At 59.6% G+C, this 22,111-nt stretch overlaps 1 protein-coding gene across 1 annotated transcript in view; it reads right to left on the bottom strand.

Annotated features, from left to right (window-relative positions):
* LOC117644727 (furin-like protease 2) overlaps positions 1-18,090 on the bottom strand; it is a 102,145-nt gene extending 84,055 nt beyond the window's left edge. The window contains exons 1-3 of the mRNA XM_034384341.1: positions 17,977-18,090; positions 17,070-17,174; positions 13,016-13,537 (exon numbers count right to left, since the gene is read on the bottom strand). Of these exons, the coding sequence (XP_034240232.1) occupies positions 13,016-13,537; positions 17,070-17,174; positions 17,977-18,090 (741 nt within the window). The remainder of the gene's footprint in view (positions 1-13,015; positions 13,538-17,069; positions 17,175-17,976) is intronic.
* Positions 18,091-22,111: the final 4,021 nt, after the last annotated feature.

Below are 22,111 nucleotides of genomic sequence, written 5' to 3' on the forward strand. Positions count from 1 at the left end.
GCTACTTCTCATCGACTCGACTTCGCTCGGGCTAAGGACCTCTCCCGACGCCGTCCGCAGCGAGCGAGCGGCGGAGCGAGGCGCGCCGGGCGGGTCTAAGGTCAACAGCCCGGCCGAGGCCGCCGAGGCGAGCCCCGGGCCCCAGGGACCACTCGATACGTCCCAATAAGGAACAAGTACCCCGCCAAGCACGCGGCGCACAGCGGCCCGGAAGACCGGTGGAGGCGGCCAAAACCCCGGACGCGTTTCGAGCTCCAGAGTCGCTGAATGAGACACGAATCGAACGTGTGACCCCACCATTGGATTGCTCTCCGAACGAGGAATCCATTGGTGGGGTCACACGTTCGATTCGAGTCCTGTTTGGCGACTCTGGAGCTCAAAACGCGTATAGAAACCGAAACTTCTCTCTTGCCTTTTAGGTTCGTTTTGATGCGCCTTTGAACTTGGCGTCGCATTCCCGGCACACCGAGGATGAAGCTTTTAAGCCGAGAGGCAGTGCGGCGAGGACGGCGGCACACTCTGGCAGCGTCCCACTTAAGGCCGCTGGCGCCCGGGTATGCAGCGTAGCGCACGCGTGTGCTGCACGTGCCTACCGCGCGAGTGGCGGGCGGTGGCGGGCGGTGGCGGGCGGTGGCTGCGGCTGCGGCGCTTGGGCTGGGCGCGGCGGGTACTTTGCTGGCGCGCCATTCGAGTTGCCGAGTGGGAGGGGGGGGGGGCTTCATGCGACACCCAGCTGCTTGGACTCTAAGGCCTTAGGAGCCTCAGCGACAGTGGGGCTCAAAACACGGGCCGGATTAAACTTCGCACCGGGGAGTGTTTTGTCGGAGGGGTGGGGGACAGGGATTATTTGGGCTCGAACGGCCCGGCCAGCACGGTGGCGGAGGACAACGGTCCGGTCCGGGAGGTCACGTCTGGAGGCCAGATCCGGCCAGATCCGGCGGCAAAACTTTGCCGGACCAATCAGGGCGGCCGGAGAGGGCGCCGGTTTTGAACGGGTGCTTCAATTTGTATTAGTGGCGGGCCGGCCACCGGAAAGGGTGAAAGCGGAGGGCGCCTTCAATCACTTTGCTGCCTTTGAATGAATAGTAAACTTGGCTCGCGCTGCGGGGCGCTGCGGGGCGCTGCGAGGCGCGCCGAGGCACTGCCGCGCCGCCAAAACTGATGATACACCACTTGAGTCTGAGCAAACGGCGCCGACTTGAGCGGCACGATAAGCGAGTGGGAAATGATTTGCAAAGTTGGTAATGACATTGCTCGCGTGCAGTCGCTGCGACTCGCTGCCAAATTGGGGACCCAGTCGGGGCTCGGGGCTCGGGGCCCGCACCCGCCTCGCGGCCCCGCGCTCCACCGGATCAGTCTCTGTCCAATTTAAAAAGTGCAACGTGGCCAACAGGGCTGCCAACCCAACACAGCGAACTGCGTTACTGCCGGACCGAGCATCCGTGGCGCAGCCGGGCCTTGAGCCGGCTATTGAGGCCGCAGTGCTGCCAATATGCAGACACTGAAACTGTGCGACTGCCGTCCCCGCTGAGCTGGGTTAGGTTGGCAGCTCGGGGCCGACCCGGCCCGCCCCACCCCGCCAGTCCCGCGGAGACCACTGTGCGTCCGGGCGACACTGGCACACTGTGGGCTCCAAGTTTGGAAGCCGATACCAACGCAGAGCAAACATCAAGAACCCAGCGGGGCCAGCCCGGCAAGCCCGGGCAGCCCAGCGAGGCAAGCTACACACACTGCCTCGCCCTCACCAACAATTCAGTTTGCAGCGTCGGGGAGGGTACGCCGGCAAGGCCGAAACACGCTAAAGAAACGAAGTAACGCAATGTGACGTTGTGGCAGACCTGCTTGGAATCCGAATGAAGGAGCCTCCAGTCCGACGCGGGAAAACTGTGTCCCGGTCGACCTGCTTTTTCCTTTACAGTGTCGTAATTGGCCGAGCGTTTTCGCTCGCATCCACAGAGAAAACACATGACACAATAACTGGTCGGGGCGGCCGAGGCCGGAGGAAAACAGGAAAAAGAAAAGGACGTCGAATAAGGACAGTTTCTTCCTCGTCGACTTCCGATTCTGGTGGCCAAAAGGCGTTTATCTTTTCCACGTCAGTTGCTGCAGTGTTATTATTTTTCCTCTTTTTTTTATTTAAGAATCGGTCTCACCCCGATCTATTCAGATGGCGTCGTCGTCTTCCCCCCCCCCCCTCTCTCTCTCTCTCTCTCTCTCTCTCTCTCTCTCTGTCTCGCACGGAACCGGCCCCCTCCTTCCCGCGAAACACAAACGGCCTTCCCACATTGTTGACAAATACATCCCCCTTCTGTTTCCAGCTTTCAATGGCCCCAGCAGAAGTATCGGAAGATCTGCCCCACTCGCGCCCCGCCCCGCCCCGCCCCGCCCCGCCCCGCCCCGCCACGCGCTGCACTTGACAGGGCAGACTCTGTTGTGCTCCGCGTGCGGAAAGGCTCTCCCAGTCTTCTCGCTCTACCTTCTCTCTCACACCCTCGTTCTCTCTCTCTCTCTCTGGCAGCGACCCCAGGCCCTTCTGTTGGCCGCTGGCCTTCGTCGTCCTTTTCCCGTGGAGGTCCTTTTCCAGCGGCGGCCGGTTACAGTGGAGGCCCCGGAAAACGGTCAAGGACACGGCCTCTCGCAGTGGGCACGCGCCTGCCACGGTTCGACCCTAGCACCGCCCAACAGCAACAACAACAACAACAACAACAACAAAAACAAGAACAAACCGTACGAACATCATTTTCCGCCCTACGCTGCAAGTTTCCCAGCCTATAGCGTAACCCGGCCTGTGCGCCTACTGGCCGAGCGAGCGGCTTGTGCGAACGAACGGTCCGCCGGCCGGGACTGCGGAAACAGATAGCCCGGCTGGCCCGGCACTTCGCTCGGGCCGAGGCTGGCCGAGGCTCGGACCGCATTTCATCGCATCCAGGGTCCGGCCGCCTCTTACTGCACTGACCCACTTTTAAGCGAGCCAGGCGAGAGCCAGGGCCCCACGAGGCCCCAGAGGGGGCTGGCCTGCCTGGCCACGCCGCGCGTCGGAAAGAATTAAAGGCAATCCTTGAGAAGGAGAGGCAAAGACTCCCGGCAGCATTTCGCATGGCCCTTTCTTCCGTTTTGTTATTATTAGCAGGGGTGCCCCCCTCCCCCCCCCACTTAATTATTATTTCAATCGCTATCACGACGGCCGTGCGCGGCACGGTGCGGCCAGTGCGCACGGGAAACAGCACGGGGGCGTCACTCCGAGAATTTAGATCTGATTATCATCTTTTCGTCGCGTCCAGAAATAAGGCGGTTCAAAACTTTTTGGCGGGAGAGAATTAAATTAAGTTGGTCGTCGCCGCCTCGGCCGCCTCGGCCGCCCCCCTGCTCCTCTGGGTGCAGTGATACGGGCCCGGCGTGCACTCGCCGACGACGGAATTAATTTTTCCTCGTTCTCTCTCTCTCTCTCTCTGTCTCCCTCTCTCTCGCTCTCTCTCTCTCTCGCACGCGGACGACGTCATAATAGAGCTCGCAGATTGCTTCCTCCTCCTTCCATGCATTCTCCGTTACAGTCCCCGATAACCCGCGAAAGAGGACGCGACAGAAACATTCGGGAGATGCGACGCGTTTTCTGTCCCATCTCGTCTCTGTCTGTCTCTCTCTCTCTCTCTCTCTCTCTCTCTCTCTCTCTCTCTCTCTCTCTCTCTCTCTCTCTCTCTCTTCGCTCTCTTCTCTCTCTCTCCCCGCCGCGGTTCGGTTTTTACAGTGAAGCTGATTGGTTTTTGTTGTGGCGGTGCAGCGCGGCTAACTGAATTAGCCGTAATTGAGTGCCCCCACCACAACGACCAGCGACGGGGCGACAATCAAAAATTTAACACAAGGGGATAAAAATTAGGGGCCGCGATGAATGGGGGCGCCACAAAGGGGGAACGAGCAGGAAACAAAACAGCGGAGCGAATCGAATGAATGGGAAATCAATGGAAGCGACGGGGCTGGCGAGGCCGGCGGGGCCGAACCGGCCGGCCGGGGCGACGCGTCGCTAAGTAAGCGAAAATGTAAATAGCCTGTCGGGGCCCCGGTCTGAGGACCTGGGGCTGCGGGGGCTGCGGCTGCCGGCGGAAGCGGCACCCGGTTTCGAACGTGCGTCCGGTCGCCATGGCAACGCGTTGCTACGCTCCGACGGCGACGCGGCGACGCTGCGGTACGTACACTGTACTCGCCGACGAGCAGCCCCGGCGAATAACTCCAAAAGGGGGAGGGGGATTCGAAGGGGCTCAAAACACCATTGGCACCCAAAACCGGCCGCGGGCACCTTAAGGCTTAAACAGCCCCGGCCGACGCGGCCGGAAAACGGGGAAAAGCCCCGGGAAAAGCACGCACGGGGCTGCCCCCCCCCCAACCCACCCTGGCGGTGGACGTTTGCCAACCCCCATCGGCTTTTTAATCCCCTTTTTTTCAGGATCTTTTTTTGGGGGCCCCTCAAAAAAAGGGCATCCGGGGAAAGGCCCCCCCTGAGGGCTGGCCCCAACGGGCCGGGCCTTCCCTTGGCGCCTTTGGGGCCGGGCCGGCCAGGGATAGGGTCGCCTTGCCCCCTTGGGGCCCCCCTATGGAGGGGAAAAACCGCCTTTTCCAAACCCGGGGGCCAAAAATTTACCGGCCGCCCCAAGGGTGGGGGCACCCTCCACCTTAAGGTTAAAGGGCCCCGAGGGCGGGCCTTTTTTGTTTTTCCAGGGGTAAATTTACCCGGGCGTTTTAGGAACCGGGGGGGGGTAGGGCGTGGGGATTTTTTACCCCCCCCGGTTTCGGGTTTGGGGGGTTTTGGGGGGTTGTTTTTTGGGGGTGGGGGGGGGCCCTCAAGCCCCCCATTCCCCTTAGTGGGGACGTTGGGACCCTTGTTTAGGCGAGGGTGCGGCTGGTCCCGCCCGGCACCGGGGCCCGGGCCCCGCCCCGCCCGCCCCGCCCCGCCCCGGTCTTGGCTCGACTGGCGTCGTCATCCGCTGTCTGTGGCGGGGCGGCGGGTCCGTGGCGGGGCGGACGCGGCGGACGCAGCGGCACTGTTACTGGCGGGGTGGAATCCATACCAGAAAGTTTTTCCATGTAATGCGAAAATTATTGCACCCTGTGGAGTCGTGCCGAAGCCCGCAGTGGAATGGTGAGGCGAGGCGGCTACTCCCCTCCGCTCCTTTTTTTTTATTCCCCTCGTCCTCTCTCTCTCTCTCTCTCTCTCTCTCTCTTTTCTCTCTCTCTCCCCCTCCCCCTCCCTCCCCCCCCCGCCCCCCCCCCAAAACACTCTCTCACACTTTCACACTCGCGGAGTAGCCCCTGGGCCTCTCTCTCCCCCACGTTCCGGAATTGTTTCGGCGACGTGAATAAAATACGCCACCAGGTGATGATGTCACATAACACGCCCAGCTGAAAGTAAAATGCCCCCATTCGCTTTCTCGAAAAATTAAAACAAAAAATACGAAAAAAAGTTGCGGTAACGTAATGGATAGGAAACGATAAGTGATGTCAGGTCGCTGATTTAAAGAATAAAATAGTCGTAAGAGGACCAAACCTTCCAATATCCCTGCGTCAAAGATTTTTTTTTTTTTTGGATTTTTTTTTCCGAGAGTCGGTCTTTCAGAGTCAACGCACCCCAACACCAGCAGCGGGGTGGGGCCAGGGTTGTGCCGACGGACGGGCAGCGTCAACTGGACCCCAGAGGGGTGTGGGGGCGGGCGACGGTGAGATGTGGGTGTTGGGTGCGGGTTGAAGTAAGACCCCCCCCCTCCCCGCCTCCTTCTTGGCCGTGGCGCCGGCCCGCTATCCGTTTCAACCAGGGCCAACCAATTTCAACGTGTTAGCGGCAGCGGGCGGCGGCAAGCCAACCGAGACGGCGACGGTACAGCAGGTGGGCGGGGCGGCAGACAGACAGACAGACAGACAGACAGACAGACGGGCCGAAATCACAGCAGCGGCGGCGGCCATTGCATGAGGGCGAGCGATCAAGCCTCCACGAAATGCAAAACCGCCAAGCCTTTGCATCGCCTTTGCATGGTCAATCAATGAGGCGGGCCAGGGCGGCCAGGGCACGCGAACGGGGAAAAAGTGCAGCCGGACAGAAAAATTTTTTTAAAAACTAAAAAAAAAAAAAACAAGGACAATAAAACCGGAGGCTGCACGGCCATTCCGCACCACCTGTCAAAGAGACAGGCACACGGAATGGCGCACGCACACTGCGAATCCCCAATCAAGAATATTCAGTGTTTTGTTGTTTTTACATGGAAATCTCACAGTGCAGTAGTGCGTTAGCAGTGCCCCGGGGGGGCACTCCGAGGTTCTGCGAGTTCGATTCGAATTTTTTGACAAAAGATTTGTACTGCGGTCAGGTTGTTTTGATTCTTATTTTCAGCGCGTGCACTGACCGAGAGGCTGGTCAGTCGGACGGCAGTACTTCGGCAGAGGGACAGTGGCAGCAGGCTGTCTCTCTCGCACTCACGGGGCGTGCCGCGTAGGGAGAGAGGCGGAGCGGACGACTCTCGGAATCGGCCTGCTGGAATAGCGGGGACGTGTTGCCGGCGGTATGACTGCAAAGGAAACGACCCCGAAACGCGCCCAGATCGGCAGGGCGTGACCCCCCCCCCCCCCCACCACACACACACCCACACACACTTGTCTCTGAGGTCGCTGGCACACGCTTCCTACCCCCTTCGACATACCGCCGCTCCAGCCAGCCTAAACGTCCCTTGTCTCCTTCACCCCCACCCCTCCCCCTCCACCTGGCTCCCCTCACGTCCCAGCTCGCCGAGTCCTGCCGAGTCTCACAGAGTCGAGTCGGGCGCAAAGCAGCCGGTCATATAAACTTGGCGGCCCGCGTTCGGCCAGAAGTTTAAATACACTGCAAACACTGGAAACGGTGGACCGGCCGCGATGTTCGAGGAATCGATTTTCTCCCCGGCCTGACGTTCAGATGCATGCACCTCGGCGGACGGAGTGCGAATTGCTCTGTCTCTCTCGCACTCGCGGAGCAGGCTGTCGAGGGAGAGAGGCGGCTGTTTTTGCGGGCCGGCCGGGTGCTGCTCTTGTTAATTCCGGCCCAATCTGTCCCCATAACTCTTCTTGCTGTGCTTCATTATGGGCGCCCGGCCCGGCCGGCCCAGCCAGGCCCAGCCAGGCCGGCACGACCCCGTACTTCCTCATCAGAGATTAATTTCTGTAAAATTAATGTACCACGACGGAAGGAAGGGCGGGGCGAAGATGGGCAGTGCATCGCCATCACATCCGGCGAGGCTGGCAAGCCTGGCGAGCCTGGCGAGCTGACCTGGCGCGACCCCGAGTCCGTGACCGACTCGAGCCGAAGTGCACAGTGGGCCAGAAGACCGGCGGAGGCGGCCAAAATCCCGAACGCGTTTTGAGCCCCAGAGTCGGTAAATGGGACCCGAATCGAACGTATGACCCCACCAATGGATTGCTCTCCGAGCGAGGAATCCATTGGTGGGGTCACACGTTCGGTTCGAGTTCTTTTTAGCGACTCTGGAGCTCAAAACGCGTCTCGAGTTTTGGCCGTCTCCGCCGGTCCTTTGGCCCACTGTGCAGCGTGCCCGAAGAGGGTAACGAATTTCCGCTCGCCGCTGACGACGTTACCACCGCGAATGCCGTAACGTTTTCAACTGTGTTCGCCCGACGAAAACGCGCTCGCTCGCTATTTTGCGCCTGCACAATTTCCATTTCCAGCCGGGCGTGCTGCTGCAGGTTGACAAGGAGGCCGTGACGGCGCCGACGCGTCAACCCCCGCACGTAGCGCCGACGTCGTGGGCGCCCCGAAAGTGGGGTGGCGGGGGAGGGGAGGGGGGCGTGGGCTCACAAGTGTCACCAACAAACTCGCGCGCAGTCGCCGCTTTGAGCACCGCCTCCTCGATGCATTTCCATTCGCCTAACTCCGAGACGCGAGTCGTCGCCGAGGCCCACGACTTCGGACCGCCCCGATGATCGTCGACGGCCTGCTCCCGGTGAAGGCCCTCCCCTTCAACAACATCCTTCCCTCCCTGTGTACTTCTTCACGGCGGGCTTGCCCTGCTTGGTATGCATAGCGACGCCCCCACCCCCGGGCGGTAGAGGTACCTGTGTTGTCACCGCCAGCTGCAGCGCGCACCCCGCGGCCACCCGGCCAGGCGACCTGGAGCGGCGCGGCGGCGCGGCGGCGCAACGAACCGGCACGCGGGGAAAACGGCCGGAAACTAAGCAGAATTTAGCGAGGGGGCACGACTTTTGGGGCTCAGCGCGGTCTCAGTGTTGAGGCACTGGAAAAGGAATACCATCTTCCTCGCACGTTCCAAGCGTCAAGCGTCAGACAAGAGGCGCTTCGAGCATTTTTCCAGGCTGAGAGCATTCATCCAAGCCGAGAGCATTTCGCAAAAGCCTAGACCATGCGCTGTGGTGTTTTTTTTTCGAAATTTCTTTTTACAGTGACCAGCGACAAAAACGTCCCCCTGGGGAGAAAGTGTACGGAATGGGAGTCCGTGGCTCGTGGCAAGGTCACGCCAAGGTCACGCCAAGGTCACGCCAAGGCCCCGGCATGGCGCCGCACCGCGACGGAGCGCCCCGCTGGCACGCCTGAGTGGCCCTATTTCACCCTTTTCTGAGTGACCACGCCGAAATATCCCGACCACTCTCCTGGCACAGTCACATTGCACGTGCGCCGACTGTGGGACCAGGAGCGGGAAAGGGGAAGGGAAAGGGAAAGGGGGGGGGGAGGTCCAGAAGAGTTCGCCGGCCGTCGGTCACCTCAAACTCTTATAGACAGGCGGTCACCGTTCGCTAACCCGTTCCCTTCCCCCGCGGCCCGAGAACGAATCGGTGGGGCACTGGACACGAGGCGGCGGGGGAGAGTGGGACGGAGAGAGAGAGTGGGGGGAGGGCGCGCTGGCCGGCACTTCATCATGCGGACGACGGCTATTTATCACAACAAGGGTTCCGGCCGCCCCCGCCCCGCCCCGCCCCCGCCCGCCACGGCAGCAACAGCAGAAACACACACAGAGCGAACGCTGGGCGCCAAGCGGAGTGACTCGGAATCAATTCGAGGCACCAGACGCTGCGCCGACCTCGCGGTGACGACGGTAGAGTCGAAAAAGAGAGAGAGAGAGAGAGAGAGAGAGAGAGAGAGAGAGAGAGAGAGAGAGAGAGAGAGAGGAAGGGAAAAACGCCGAATCGGAGGACGCTCGCAGAGTGGCGCTGGAAGCGAAGGGGCGGAAACAGTGGGGTGTGTGCCAGCCAGCCAGGCAGGCAGGCAGGCAGGCAGACCACAGCAAATTATATCACGCCCACGGGACTGGGCTACCGCTGCAGCCGCCTGGCCGAGGCTGCCGAGGCTGCTGGGGCTGCTGAGGCGACTGCAAGCTGCAGGGGACCACAGTGAAACGCCTCCACGCCCGCCCGTCGGGTTCAATCACCCTCGACCCTCGCGAGCGCCAAATTAAAATTAGCGTTCGTTTGTCGCGCGCCACTTTTTTTTTCGACCCTTTCATATTTTTTGAGCCCATTTCCTCCCCACTTTTTCTTGTATTTTTCAGTCGGTCTGACTGCCGTAGCCAACAATACACGGCGTGGCGGTAAACGGCTAGACCTTCCCCCTCCCTGCCGCCCCTTGCCTCACCGCGAGCACGGCGTGGCGTGGCAGGGCGTGGCAGGGCGTGGCGGGCGTGGCGCGGCAGGGCGGGGCGCGGCGTGGCGCGGCGTGGCACGGCGCCACGCGTCATGGAATTAATGAGAGGTGTTGCGCTGGTGGCGCCGCCTGCCGGCCGGGACGCTCCACGCCAAATTTCCTTATTAGGCGCGTGGCGCGGCCAGCCCGCCGCGCTCTATGATACTCGATACGGACGGCGGCCACCGCGCAACGCAGGGCCGGATTTAGTGCCGAGGTTGGCGACCCTGTCTGCTTTGGGCGGGGCGGGGGGGGGCGGGGCGGGGCGGGGCGGGGCGGGGTGCCCGCCTATCTGTTACGACTCGCCCACTAATTAGCATGCACAGCGAGAGTACACTCCATGCCAGAACCGCAAATGAGAATTGGCGCGACACGGCGGTGGCGGAAAGAGGGGGGAGGGGGGCAGAGAAAAAACGCGGGGCAAAGCGGATGCACACTGCGGGTTGGTTCCAGGCTGTTCCGGGAGGTTCCAGTGTAGCAGCGAGGCGTCGGGGCGGCCCAGTACCGGGCAGTACCCGCACTGGATAGATCGCGCTAATTTTTCCGCGGACGCGCCCCGGGACAAGAGAGGGCCGCACGCATGCCAAGAGAGGAGAGAGAGAGAGAGAGAGAGAGAGAGAGAGAGAGAGAGAGAGAGAGAGAGAGATGGGGAGGGGGCGTACAGTGGGCAGTGCGGGCTCGGCGCGCAAAACGAGCGGGGCAAATTTAGCTGTTTGCATGAGTGTGCTGCTTGGCTTAATTCTCCACACATGACACTGGCCTGGCCGGCGCGGCCGTTTAGATAGAGGGGCGGCCGGACTCGGACTCTGCTTTCGATGCATCGACACACTGCGATAGTGTCGATAGTGGGGCCGCGGGGGAAGGGGGGGGGCACGCAGTTAGTGTCGTTTTCAAAAGCACGGCATCGTTTGCAAAGGGATTGGCCGGAAGGGAGGACGGACTCGACGCTCGCTCCTCGCAACACAGAAACGGAGAGAGAGAGTGAGAGAGAGAGAGTGAGAGAGAGAGTGAGAGAGAGAGAGAGAGAGAGAGAGAGAGAGAGAGAGAGAGAAAGAGGAGTCGGCGCTTGTCGAGAGGGCTTAAAGCAGCAGCCGTCGTAGGACTCCGTGCTCCACCCGTACCGCTAGGCTTATGGCCTCTCGTGTGAGCACGCCCGAGTTGACGTTCATTGGAGTGGCGCAAGAAGAAAAAGAAGGAGAAGAAGAAGGAGGAGAAGAAGGAGGCAGTGTGCGAGAGAGGACACAGCCACAGAAGTAGGCAAAGTGCCGCTGTGCCACGACGGGTGCCATGCGGGTTTGCCTCGACACTTCATGGCAGAGAGAGGGGCAGAGAATTGTTTGCGCCATGTGCAAAGTGTGTTACCGCCACCAGCACGGGTGGATGTATTGGTAATTGGTGCGGGCGGATACGTAGGTTAATTGACTAATTGCATCCGAGCGGAATGCCCTGAAAATGAACTCTGCTGGGGTATGGACTTCCAGAGCATAACAGCACGGCAAGCACAGTCGCAGAGGCTCGTTTTGTTCGGTTACTTCCCTCCTCCCCCCCTCCCCCTCTTTCTTTCTCTCTCTCTCTCTCTTCTCTCTCTCTCTCTCTCTCTCTCTCTCTCTCTCTCTCTCACGGCAAGGTGCCCAAGGTGGCGACGATAAGCGAGACGGCTGCATTGTGCGTTTTCATCATCATTCTTCTGGAAGAAAAGGGACAACTGGGAATGAAGGGCATGGAAAGGGGAAGAGTGAGAGAGAGACACAGAGAGAGAGAGAGAGAGGAGAGAGAGAGAGAGAGAGAGAGAGAGAGGGAAAAGAAGAATAGTGTTTCTGCGGATCGAAGCCGCAAGCCGCGCGACAGTGGAGGGGCTCGTCTCGTCACCATGCATGCCGTCTGCGCGTCTGCGGCAGAAGGCGAGGCCCGGATTGGCGCGACGGTGCGCGCAGACCGCGATCGAAAGAAGTTCCTTGCTGTCGAACTTGAAGAGCGACGCCCGAAAGCAAGTTTGCCAACCTTTGAGTTGTAGAAATATGTTTAGTTTTCACTATTTTTAACGCCCCTGAGCCCAAAACATCACACGTAAACAGCCCAGTCACATGGAGCATATCTGGAGCGTGTGTCGCAAGGACTCCGAAATTTGTATACTCGTCAACAGCAGCGCTGCCGCCCCGCTCGGTAAGCGATTGCTCGCAGCTTGTCCGAGACAGAGTCATCTCGGCGACAAGACGCTCGTGCACCCTTCTGGTCGGAATGGGCCCACCCCGCGCCGCCCCGCCACGCCCCACCCCGCCTGCCCAAACTGGGGGAGGCCAGGGAATTCGCATACTGGACACATCAAGTGAAGCTCCCTCGCAGTGACGCGGGGCGTCCTGCAGGACTCTTCTGAAGCTGGCATACCATTACTGATGCCGGCCTTTGTCGACAAAGAGGTCCTGGCCGGCGACCGCTCGGGGTCCTGGGGGTCCTGGGGCTCTATCCTGGGGGTCCCCGGGTCTCTTCCTCGTCATCGTGGTGAGCACCAGGACAATGATATTTTCTCTCTTTTTTCCTCCTTTCCCCCGCCGTCCGTTTTGATGGGAGGGCCTGTCAGCGCCAGCTCACAGGGAAGTCGTCGGACGGACTGAGAGTTTTAGGCGGATTTGGGGGGAATTTGCTGCCAGTGTTGGGGGGAAAGCTTATTGACGCCCAGACAAATATACCGAGGGTGCAAACCATTTCTGGAGCAGCCCGCACGCACGCGTCGAGGGGTCGGACGAGGAGGGAAGGTGCGAGAGGGAGAGGAAAGAAGAAGCTGCGACGGAAGAAGAGGCTGCAAGAGAGGGCGAGGAGGAGACAGACAATCGAAAGGATTAATTAAAAACGGATACAGTAATGATATCGACGCCATATTTTTTTCCAGCAGTCTGCCCGGCCGAAGCGTTTCCAGTGGAGCGGGGGTAATTAGCGAACATGATGAACCGGCAGGTGAAGCATGCCTCAGAATAATGACGTGAGATGGAGTGCCAGTGCACCGTGGGTTTCCATCACGTGTGAACTGGCGGGCCGGCCGCGCCCCACCGCGCCCCGCCACGCCTCGGCAGCCTGGACCAGACCGCGCCAATGGGATCCCTTCCGCTTCATCTAACACCCCCTCCCCCTGCCCGCCCCTGTCCGCCGCCCCGGCGAAGGGTTTCGTATTCCACATCCTCAGAGACCATCCCCGCGGCCTCTCCCGCCTCCTCCGGCGCCTCGCCTGCCCCGCCGCCTCGCCAGACTCACCCGCACCGGACCGGCCAAACTCGCCGATCAATATTCTGCCCCCGTGATTCAATCCACGGATTTGCTTTTCACGCGCCACGCCATTTTGCCTCGCCTTTCCCGGTGCACCTCGCTGTCCAGGTGGTTGTCCAGGTGACTGTCCAGGTGGTTGTGGTTGTCCAGGTGGCTGTCCAAGTGGCTGTCCAAGTGGCTGTCCAGGTGGTTGTCCAGGTGACTGTCCAGGTGGTTGTGGTTGTCCAGGTGGCTGTCCAAGTGGCTGTCCAAGTGGCTGTCCAGGTGGTTGTCCAGGTGACTGTCCAGGTGGTTGTGGTTGTCCAGGTGGCTGTCCAAGTGGCTGTCCAAGTGGCTGTCCAGGTGGTTGTCCAGGTGACTGTCCAGGTGGTTGTGGTTGTCCAGGTGGCTGTCCAAGTGGCTGTCCAAGTGGCTGTCCAGGTGGTTGTCCAGGTGACTGTCCAGGTGGTTGTGGTTGTCCAGGTGGCTGTCCAAGTGGCTGTCCAAGTGGCTGTCCAGGTGGTTGTCCAGGTGGTTGTCCAGGTGGTTGTCCAGGAGGCTGTGATCCACTTTGCAGGTGGTTCTCCAGGAGGCTGTCCAGGTGGCCGTCGCAGCGACCTCCGTCTGCCCGAGGGGGGACTGAATTGCGGGGCTCGAGTCACAGGGGAGTGGGTTAGCAAATCAGGGGCCACAGGCTGGACTCCAGGTCCTCCAGGCACGCAAAGTGACGGCCGCGCCGCGGGGCAGGGACAGCCACTCCTTAGCACTCCTTGGACAGACGGTCCGAGGACAGCGGCGGGACAGGACCGCTGTCCGCAGCTTTTTTATATGGATAATGCAGCAGCCGCGTGTCCTGCATCGGCACTGAGTGCACCCCATTCCGGCGGCTTGATCTGGACCATATTTCCCGGATGGCCCTCCCTCGCGGTCCGCGGCGCGATGTGACGTCAGACATCGACGGAATGAGTGACGCCGCCAATGGGGTGAAACCGGGTGAAACGGAACCGCGCTGTAGTAATTCGGAATAATTTATGCCGGGCGGGAGGTTTCTTCCCGCCACCCAGCCTCAAAGAAGGGTGGGCGGATTTGGTAAAAAGGGGAAGAAAAAAAAAGTATTTCGTGTCGGAAATGCGTACAAAGTGTGTAGAGCCCGGTTATCCCCTGCTCGTGCCTGTCACACCCCCTTTTTTAAAAGCAACAAATCCCAAGTCCACCCTTTCCTTTCTGCCCAGGGCAGGCCCAGGGTTCAGAGCCCTCTGTCGAACCCGCTGAATACATGCAGTAGCTGTGGCGGCTGGGCGGGGAAGGAGGCAGGCCGGACCAGGCTGCGTGGGAATCGGTAGAGTGGCCCGCGGCGCGGTGCGGCGCGGGGCCGGGGCTGGGCTAAGCCAAGAGCTGCATCTGAGGCAATCCAATGTCGTCCCAGCCTACCCTGGCATGCCCCCGCCCCACACTTTGTATCATTTTCGAAAGCCTTTCCTTCTGGCCCACTGAAAAGTGTGGTCTTGTAACACCCAGAAAAACGTCGAAAATTTCTCTAGGGCCACACTTTGGGCCAAGGGGTCCAAAAGTTACAATTTAAAAAAATTGAATTTTTTCACAACAGAACGCAGTACAGCAATTTTGTATAGGTGTTGAAAATGTGTGTTTTCGTAGCTTGCCAACGTGACTGAAGAATTTACAAACAAGCTAGTTGCTGAGTTGTTCGCACACCCTTTCTCTTCGTGGCTCCTACTTTCGGTGAGTGTAAGTTTGTACCGTATGCTGGGTCTCTCACCATGGAGTGTGTCTGTGTGTGTCTGTGCGCCTGAATGTGGGTGTGTTTCCCTTATTCTCTCAGACGAGGACGGCGGATGGGGAAGGGTCTCGTCTGATGCATCCTGTTTTCTGGACCGTTTACCAGCCGCCTCGCCCGCCCCGCCCGTCTCTGAGAATGTGCGAGCGGACGCGCCCCGCCCGAGGGGGAAGGGGGCAGGCATGGCGTTAGTAAATTCGCCATCTCAATAGCGAATGCAGCACAGCGGCCGGACGGTGTACAATCAAACGGAATGCTTTGTGTGCGCCATGCAGCGGCGTGCAGCGGCAGGCACTAGGTGGGCACGTCGGCCCCGCCCCAGTGGCGTGACACGACTTTCGGAATGACGCTTCTTGTCTAATTTCGACGTGGAAGGGTTACTGGCACGCTGGCTAGGGTTCCGTGCCACAGTGGGCCAGAGAAGACCGGCGCAGGCGGACAAAACTCTAGACGCGTTTTGAGCTCCAGTCGCTAAAGAGGCCTCGAACCGAACGTGTGACCCCACCAATGGAGTCCTCGTTCGGGGAGCAATTTATTGGTGGGGTCACACGTTCGGTCGAGTGCCATTTAGCGACTCTGGAGCTCAAAACACGCGTAGCGTTTTGCCCGCCTGCGCCGATTTTCTGGCCCACTGTGCACGCAGGCTCGCAGGCCGCAGGCCACGCTGACACAGCAGCCCAACTCTACGACCCGTTGAAGGGTATGCTGCAGCGAACTGCTAGTGCAGGTGCGACCCGTTGCCCTGCAAAGGGCCCAGCCGGAAGGGTCGGAGGGACGGCCCATCTGTTATTGTTCCATGCACAGAGATGAATGGCTAATTAAGTGGCATGATCAGCCGGCTTCCCTCCGACGCGGGCCGGAGGGTTTACTGGGTCCGAGTGGATCCCAAAACTCGCACCCCCAAAGCGCTTAGGGGCGTGTGTGTTTTCGACGCTTCCAACGCGCACACATCTGGCGGAACAAAATGGGAAGCACCCAACCCGCTGCTAAAACGCGCTCTCCGGAGTATCACCAGCGCCGCGTCTGCAAAATGCAAAGGGGAATTTGGCCGGTTGCTAGCATAGTCCAAAGACGCAGTACTACTCACGAAACGGGCGCTGCTTTTCTCCAGCGGGTATCAACAAAAGTCGAAGGGACGATCAGCGTCAGGACGCAGGAAAGGGAAAGTAGTCCGGAAATAGTGGCGGTGACCGTCGTCGACGGGGTGGTCCCTGGGGCGGGTGGGTCACTGCGAGGCTCAGACAATCGCGCACCGCGGTCGGATTGAATGCGTGGCCCAGGAATGCCGTCCCGTCCCGACGTCCGGTCCAGACGAATAAGGGAGGGGAAGGTGGGAGCGAGTGGCAGTAAAGCGACTGCGCGGCGCAGGCGGCACAGTGGGCCAGAAGACCGGTGGAGGCGGACACGCGTTTTAAGCTCCAGAGTGGCTGAATGGGGCTCGAACCAAACGTGTGACCCCACCAATAGACTGCTCTCCGAACGAAGAATCCATTGATGAGGTCACACGTTCGATTCGAGTTCTGTTCAACGACTCTAGAGCTCAAAACGCGTCTGGAGTTTCGGCCGCCTCCACCGGTCTTCTGGCCCACTGTGCGGCACGGCCAGGCCCCAGGCCATCCGTATTAACGCACGGCTTGCGGTCCGGCCCGGCCGTCCTGGCGGCCGTTAGGCCCCAGACCCCATAGCGCCGTGGATCTGACACTCCGCACCGGACCTGCCCCACACTGTAGGGGACAATGCGGGCTGGAAAAAAAAGGCCGGGATGCATGGAGGTAAGCAGGGGATGGGGAGATACAAGTGGGATAAAGGGGGAGTGTGAAACGGGTTTAGAGCGGGAATCCGCAGCGGCGTAGCGGAGGGGGAGGGGGGGGGGATGCCGAGCGGCCTGCGGAGTAATTACAATGTGTTTGTAGTTTGCGCGCCTTTCTCCACACACTGCCGTGCTGCCGCGCTGCCGTGCTGTTGTCTCAATCCAGTGTTTATTCCCACTTTGCATCTCGGGGCTGCCCCTCCCCCCCCCCTCTTTCCCTCCGGGCTTGCCCTTTTGTCGGCAAAACTCCCGGGGCCGCGTAGCCCCGACCTAATCCACACTCAATGGAGCTGTTTGAGGAGAGCGGCCAGTGTGATCGTTTTGCTTCGTCGTTTTGGCCGGGCAAACATCCGTACCGATTCCCGGTACACACACACACACACGCACACACACAGGCGAGAGAGAAGGGTAAACGGGTCTGTCATGGTCAGGGCAGGGATTGTGACTGCCTCGATGAGAACACACAAACACCCTGAGCGATACGCGAAATGGGCGGAATTGATTGAAATTGCACTCCACACACACACACGCACACTTCCATCCCAATGGCTGCTGTCGAAACTGACCTCCGGTTCTTTGTGCAGCGCGCTCCGGTGACCGTCCGCGCCTTGCAGCGAGCGCTTCCGCAGCCGCGGATGTTCGAACAGGAAGAAGTTGGGCAGCGTCCCGATCTGAAACGAAAAACACACGCAACGTTAGTGAGGTCCTCAGGCTGCGCGATTTTTCATAGGGCGCGGCTAATGTGGAGCATTACTGGGGCTAATTTCTTAATCTTATCGATTATGGAGCAGAGGAGGGCTCGGCCCCTCTGCGGCCACCTGGTCCCCCGGAAAAGGAGGAAAAAAGGGAACAGCGTGGTGGATCCCCCCCTCTCTCTCTCTCTCTCTCTCTCTCTCTCTCTCTCTCTCTCTCTCTCTCTCTCTCTCTCTCTCTCTCTCTCTCCCTGGGACGGCACCTCCATAATAAAATCTTAATCCCCATAGATTAAGCCACGAGGTAAAGCCATGGTAGTCAATTACGGCGCGGGCTGCAAGCCACGGCACCGCAAAGGCACACCAAGTGCGGTGTGGTGAATCCGGCGGCCAGAGCAGCGTCGTCTGCAGGAGTCGTCGCACAGTGGGCCAGAAGACCGGTGGGGGGGGGGGGCAAAACCCTAGACGCGTTTTGAGCTCTAGAGTCGCTAAACATGCCTCGAACCGAACGTGTGACCCCACCAATAGGTTCCTCGTTCGAAGAGCAATCCATTGGTGGGGTCAACACGCGTTCGGTTCGAGTCCCATTCAGCGACTCTGGAGCTCAAAACGCGCCTAGAGTTTTGGCCGCCTCCACCGGTCTTCTGACCCACTGTGCGCTGGCGGCGCTGGCATGGCGCACACGTCCAGGCGCCCCTCCAGTTTTGATTGTCTCCGGGAGGGTCGCCGAGACCGGTCGAGACTCCGGGGCGTGACATGTTTCATGAATCGAGTCGCTGACCGCATCGGCCGGCTTCGGGCCGGGCGACGGCGCCATGGCCAGGCGCAGACCGGGCGACTGCACCTGCACTGTGAGGCAGTGCAGTGTCGCCGAGTTGGCTGAAAGTCCCGCCATGTGTGAATTCCTTTGCGAAATGCAGCCCTTGTTCCGGAGGAGGTGCCGGGAGGTCGGTAACCCTTCGGTGCTTCGACTGGTGGCAACACTGTCTCGTCAAAGTGGCGTGGAACTGGGTCGGGGTATTCGTGGGCGTGGAGTCGCTGTATCTAACTAGCCGGCGAGCTGGCCTTGCGAGCCGGCCTCACTGGGTTCGACTCCCCGCCCCGCCCCTCCCCTCGGCCCTCAGAGGGCAAGGGATCTGCGGACCGATTCCGAGAAGCGTCGCGCTGTCTCTCTCGCACCGACACGGGGCGCCCGCCAGTGCGAGAGAGACGGACGGAGAGAATCAGGCGGCTGGAGGGAAAGGGATAAAAAGGGTACGGAAGGGCGAGGCATCATTACTGGGCCCCTAATTACCTCGCAGAGACGGAAGCAGCGCGTCATTCGCCACCCCACTGCCCCCCCCCCCTCCACCGCGCAAAAGTACCGCGCAACTACCAAATTCCCTGACTTATCTGATCCTCGCGGGGAGAAAGAAATTTGTCCAGACCGCGAGAGGGCATGGCGTGGCCGAGCCGTTGGCGGTGAATCTAGCGTCGTGGTATGCGGATGCAAACTGCGAGGGGCGAGTCGAGGGGGGGGGGAGTGCGGTCTGCTCGGATGTTTGCCCTACTTCCAGTGCTTCTAGCGCTCCCAGCGCTTCCACCACGCCGGGTAATGAATGGTGACCCTTCTTCTCTGTCTCTCACTTTGCTTATTCCCTTTTGCTTCTCTTTCCACGCCTCCCCCCCCCTCTCTCCCTCTCTCGCTTTCTCTCTCTCCCTCTCTCTCTCTCTCTCTCGTTCTTATTTGGCGGCGTCGTAATAGAAGCGCCGTCTCGTCGCGAACAAAAAAAGGCGATTTTCGGAATGGGAACAGTGTAGCGTCCGGCCGGCGAAAAGCCCTCGCCGTTGTCACAGACCGGCCCGGCCCCTCTTCACACCCACAGTCAAACACGCACACACGCGCGCGCGCACACACACACACATGAGTGGCAACAATTACTCGACCCGGGCCGCTAAGTGCGGGCTACCCTCCGGCTTCTCTCATACTGTCCATCGTGAGAGTCACAGTCTGCCCAGTGTCGCAGAAGGACGTCCTAACCATTGTCCAATTGGTTGCCTACGACCAACGCGGCACGTAAAAAGTGGCGCAATTTGACTGTTTTGAATTTTTCTACGCCCCAGCGCAGTGAAAAGGGGAAAGGAAAAAAACTGGGGGAACGACTAAGGTACGCCACGCGCGTCACGTCTGCTCGCAGGGCGAACAGGTTAGTAAGACATGTTGTTGGCGCGGCGTGGCGCGGCGCGGTGGCCTCCGACACATATGTTGGGCGTCACCCCCCACCCCCACACCCACCCCCACCGCAGGAAGCGCGGTGGTGTATGATGGCGGCGGGGGTCGAACGGACGCGAACCGAGTGCAGAGAAAAAAATGTGACTGCTTTCCGATAGCCTGTTATTTATAAATAACACAGGACGCATCCCGCTCGCCGCGCCCCACCCCAAAACCCACCCGCCGGCCCACCCTTTCGGCCGGCCTTCAGCATCCTCCCCCCCCCACCCTTTTTTCCACTTATCAGCTGTTCATTGAGCGGCAGTTGCAGTGCAGTAACATCACACCCCCAAACTTTGCAGCGTGCCGTACAGCGCGCCAACTTTGTTCTCAGTTCGGTTCGTCTTTTTTTTATTACCACTTTTTTTTCCCTCTCAAAGTTAAAAAGGTAAATAACGCGAGAAAAATAGAGATTACTTTCCGGCGTAGGGCGCTTCCGAGCCGCGCGCTTCACGGCAGCGATTTAATCGCTTCATCGTAGAGGGCCAGGCTTGTTTTGGGCAAACTCGTACGAGACAAGGAGTGCACTGAAAAAAATAAATATCTTCAGAGGAACGCGAAAATTCAGCCACTAAGCTGCTCAGCCGCCTGCCCTTTTAACGCACGCCATTGCCTCAGAGAGAGGGACGCCCACAGCCAGTGAATCTTGTCATCTTGAATTATTTGGAAAATATTCGTCTTTGCATTCATCTGTAGTGTCAGTTTAATTTTTTAAAACATCGCAAAGAGTTTTTTTGGGGTGGTGGTAAACAGTTCATGAATGAACCTCCCAGTCAGCCAACAGAACTGCCACTTGATTCACAATCAATTTTTCAATGCTTCAATCATTCAACGTAACGCTTTTGAGAGAGAGAGAGAGGGGGCAGAGCACACAGCAGGCAACAACACGGACATGATGACGTGACTGTAGCATCCGTTTAGGCCTGCCTCCTTCACTCCGAGGCTGTCTTAAGACTCGCGGAGGGAAATTAACACGCATGGACTCGCAGGGGCCGGGCCTCGGGCAGGGCTTCGGGCTCATAGTGATTGATGTACAGTCCCTGGGGTGCAGGGCTGGGGCTAACGAGGGAGAGAGGGAGGGGGCGTATCCAACCCAAGGAAGAAGGTAGGACGATTTTCGTGCCCACACTAGCGTTTATTCAGTTTGAGCGTCCTAATGCTCGCCAGCCCTGTTCGGTCTGCTGAGCTTCGAAGCTGCCAAATTGTGCCTGCTCTCGGGGGTAAATCAGTTTCCTCTAGGTGTTTTAAACGAAGGAAAGGGGAATTTCGGAAGGGAGGACTAGCGCGAGCTTTTGCGATTCTGCTTCGAAATTTGTACGAAAATTTTCGAAAGCACATGGCCACGTCCAAAATTGTACAAGTACATTGACAGTGGCCAGTCAGTCACTAGACAGACAGGCACGCCCACACACAGACAGACATGCAGACAGACAGGCGGATGGGAGAGCTCTGGTGATTCATGACATAATGTCGACAGGTTGAGCGATCCGTAAGGCGGCGCCGCGTTAAGCTTGGCGCGGTGTGTTGGTTGGTATGTCGATGCAGGGCGGAAGAGAGAGAGAGCGAGAGGGAGAGAGAGAGTGTGTGCGAGAGGAATGAAAAAGGGAGAAAAATGGAGGAAAAGAAAGAAAAGAGCTGGCAGATGCATGGCGCGGCGTTGTAGATAAACAGACTTCTCCCCCGGACGGATGACACACAACTTGCAGAAGAGCGCGGCTGGAACTAGAGCTGCCACTACACTCGAAAAGGGAAGGGCAGGTGGAACCGCTGGGCCTGGCAGGGTAACGGCGGCTGTTCGAAAGGAACCACAGGGAGGAACTGCGGAGGCGGCGGCAGGGGGCCGGATTGAAAAATAGAAATATGGATGGACTCGACTTCAGGTCGCGAAGAAAAGACCGTAGCGTTGCGGCATCGCTCAAGTTGCCACCTGTCGTCAGGTTTTCTTGCACACTCACGCACACAGACTCACACTCACACACAGCCCCCGTCCTCGGCGCCCTCCCCCTCCTCTCCGAGCAAGGCGTGCGAGGCGCGAGGCGCCGGGGCTTCGAAACGCCCACATTAAGGAGACATCTGATACGCCAGTGCAGCATCAGTCAGGCTGTGTGTGCGAGCGCCAAGCGGACGGGCAGACAGACAGACAGACAGACTTGGCGAAAGGCTTTTCCTGGGCCCTGCAGACAACGACAACAAAAACATGGCGCATTAGCGCGTGGCCACGCCGTTTCCCGCCAAAAGGCAGCCTCCTGATTGGCCAGGGCCGGCCGGGGTCGGCGGCCGAGGCTAGTCGGCCGTGCGGCGAGTGGGCGGTGAGGCGCCGCGGGCGAGGCGTCTGTCGGGGCTCTCGAACGAGCTCTCGAACGAGCTCTCGAACAAGAGGGGACATGCAGAAGCGGGGCCAATATCTCGGCGTGCCGGGCAGGCAGGCTGGCAGGCATCGGGGGAGCCGCGTGCTTTTGTTTCTTTGCGAAAAAAAGAGGACCGCCACTCTCCCTCCTCACGCCTCGGCCTCCCCTCGCGACACCGCCCCGCCCCGCCCCGCCGCCCACACGTCCGTCGTCCCCTCGCAGCGGCGTCACGCAAGCCCAAGCAAGTGCCCCAAACGCCAGCAAATCCTCGGCCACAGTAAGGTGAAAACTAGTTAGAGGGACGAAGGAGAGAGAGA

Source organism: Thrips palmi, unplaced genomic scaffold (assembly GCF_012932325.1).
Source record: "Thrips palmi isolate BJ-2018 unplaced genomic scaffold, TpBJ-2018v1 HiC_scaffold_18, whole genome shotgun sequence".
NCBI lineage: Eukaryota > Metazoa > Arthropoda > Insecta > Thysanoptera > Thripidae > Thrips > Thrips palmi.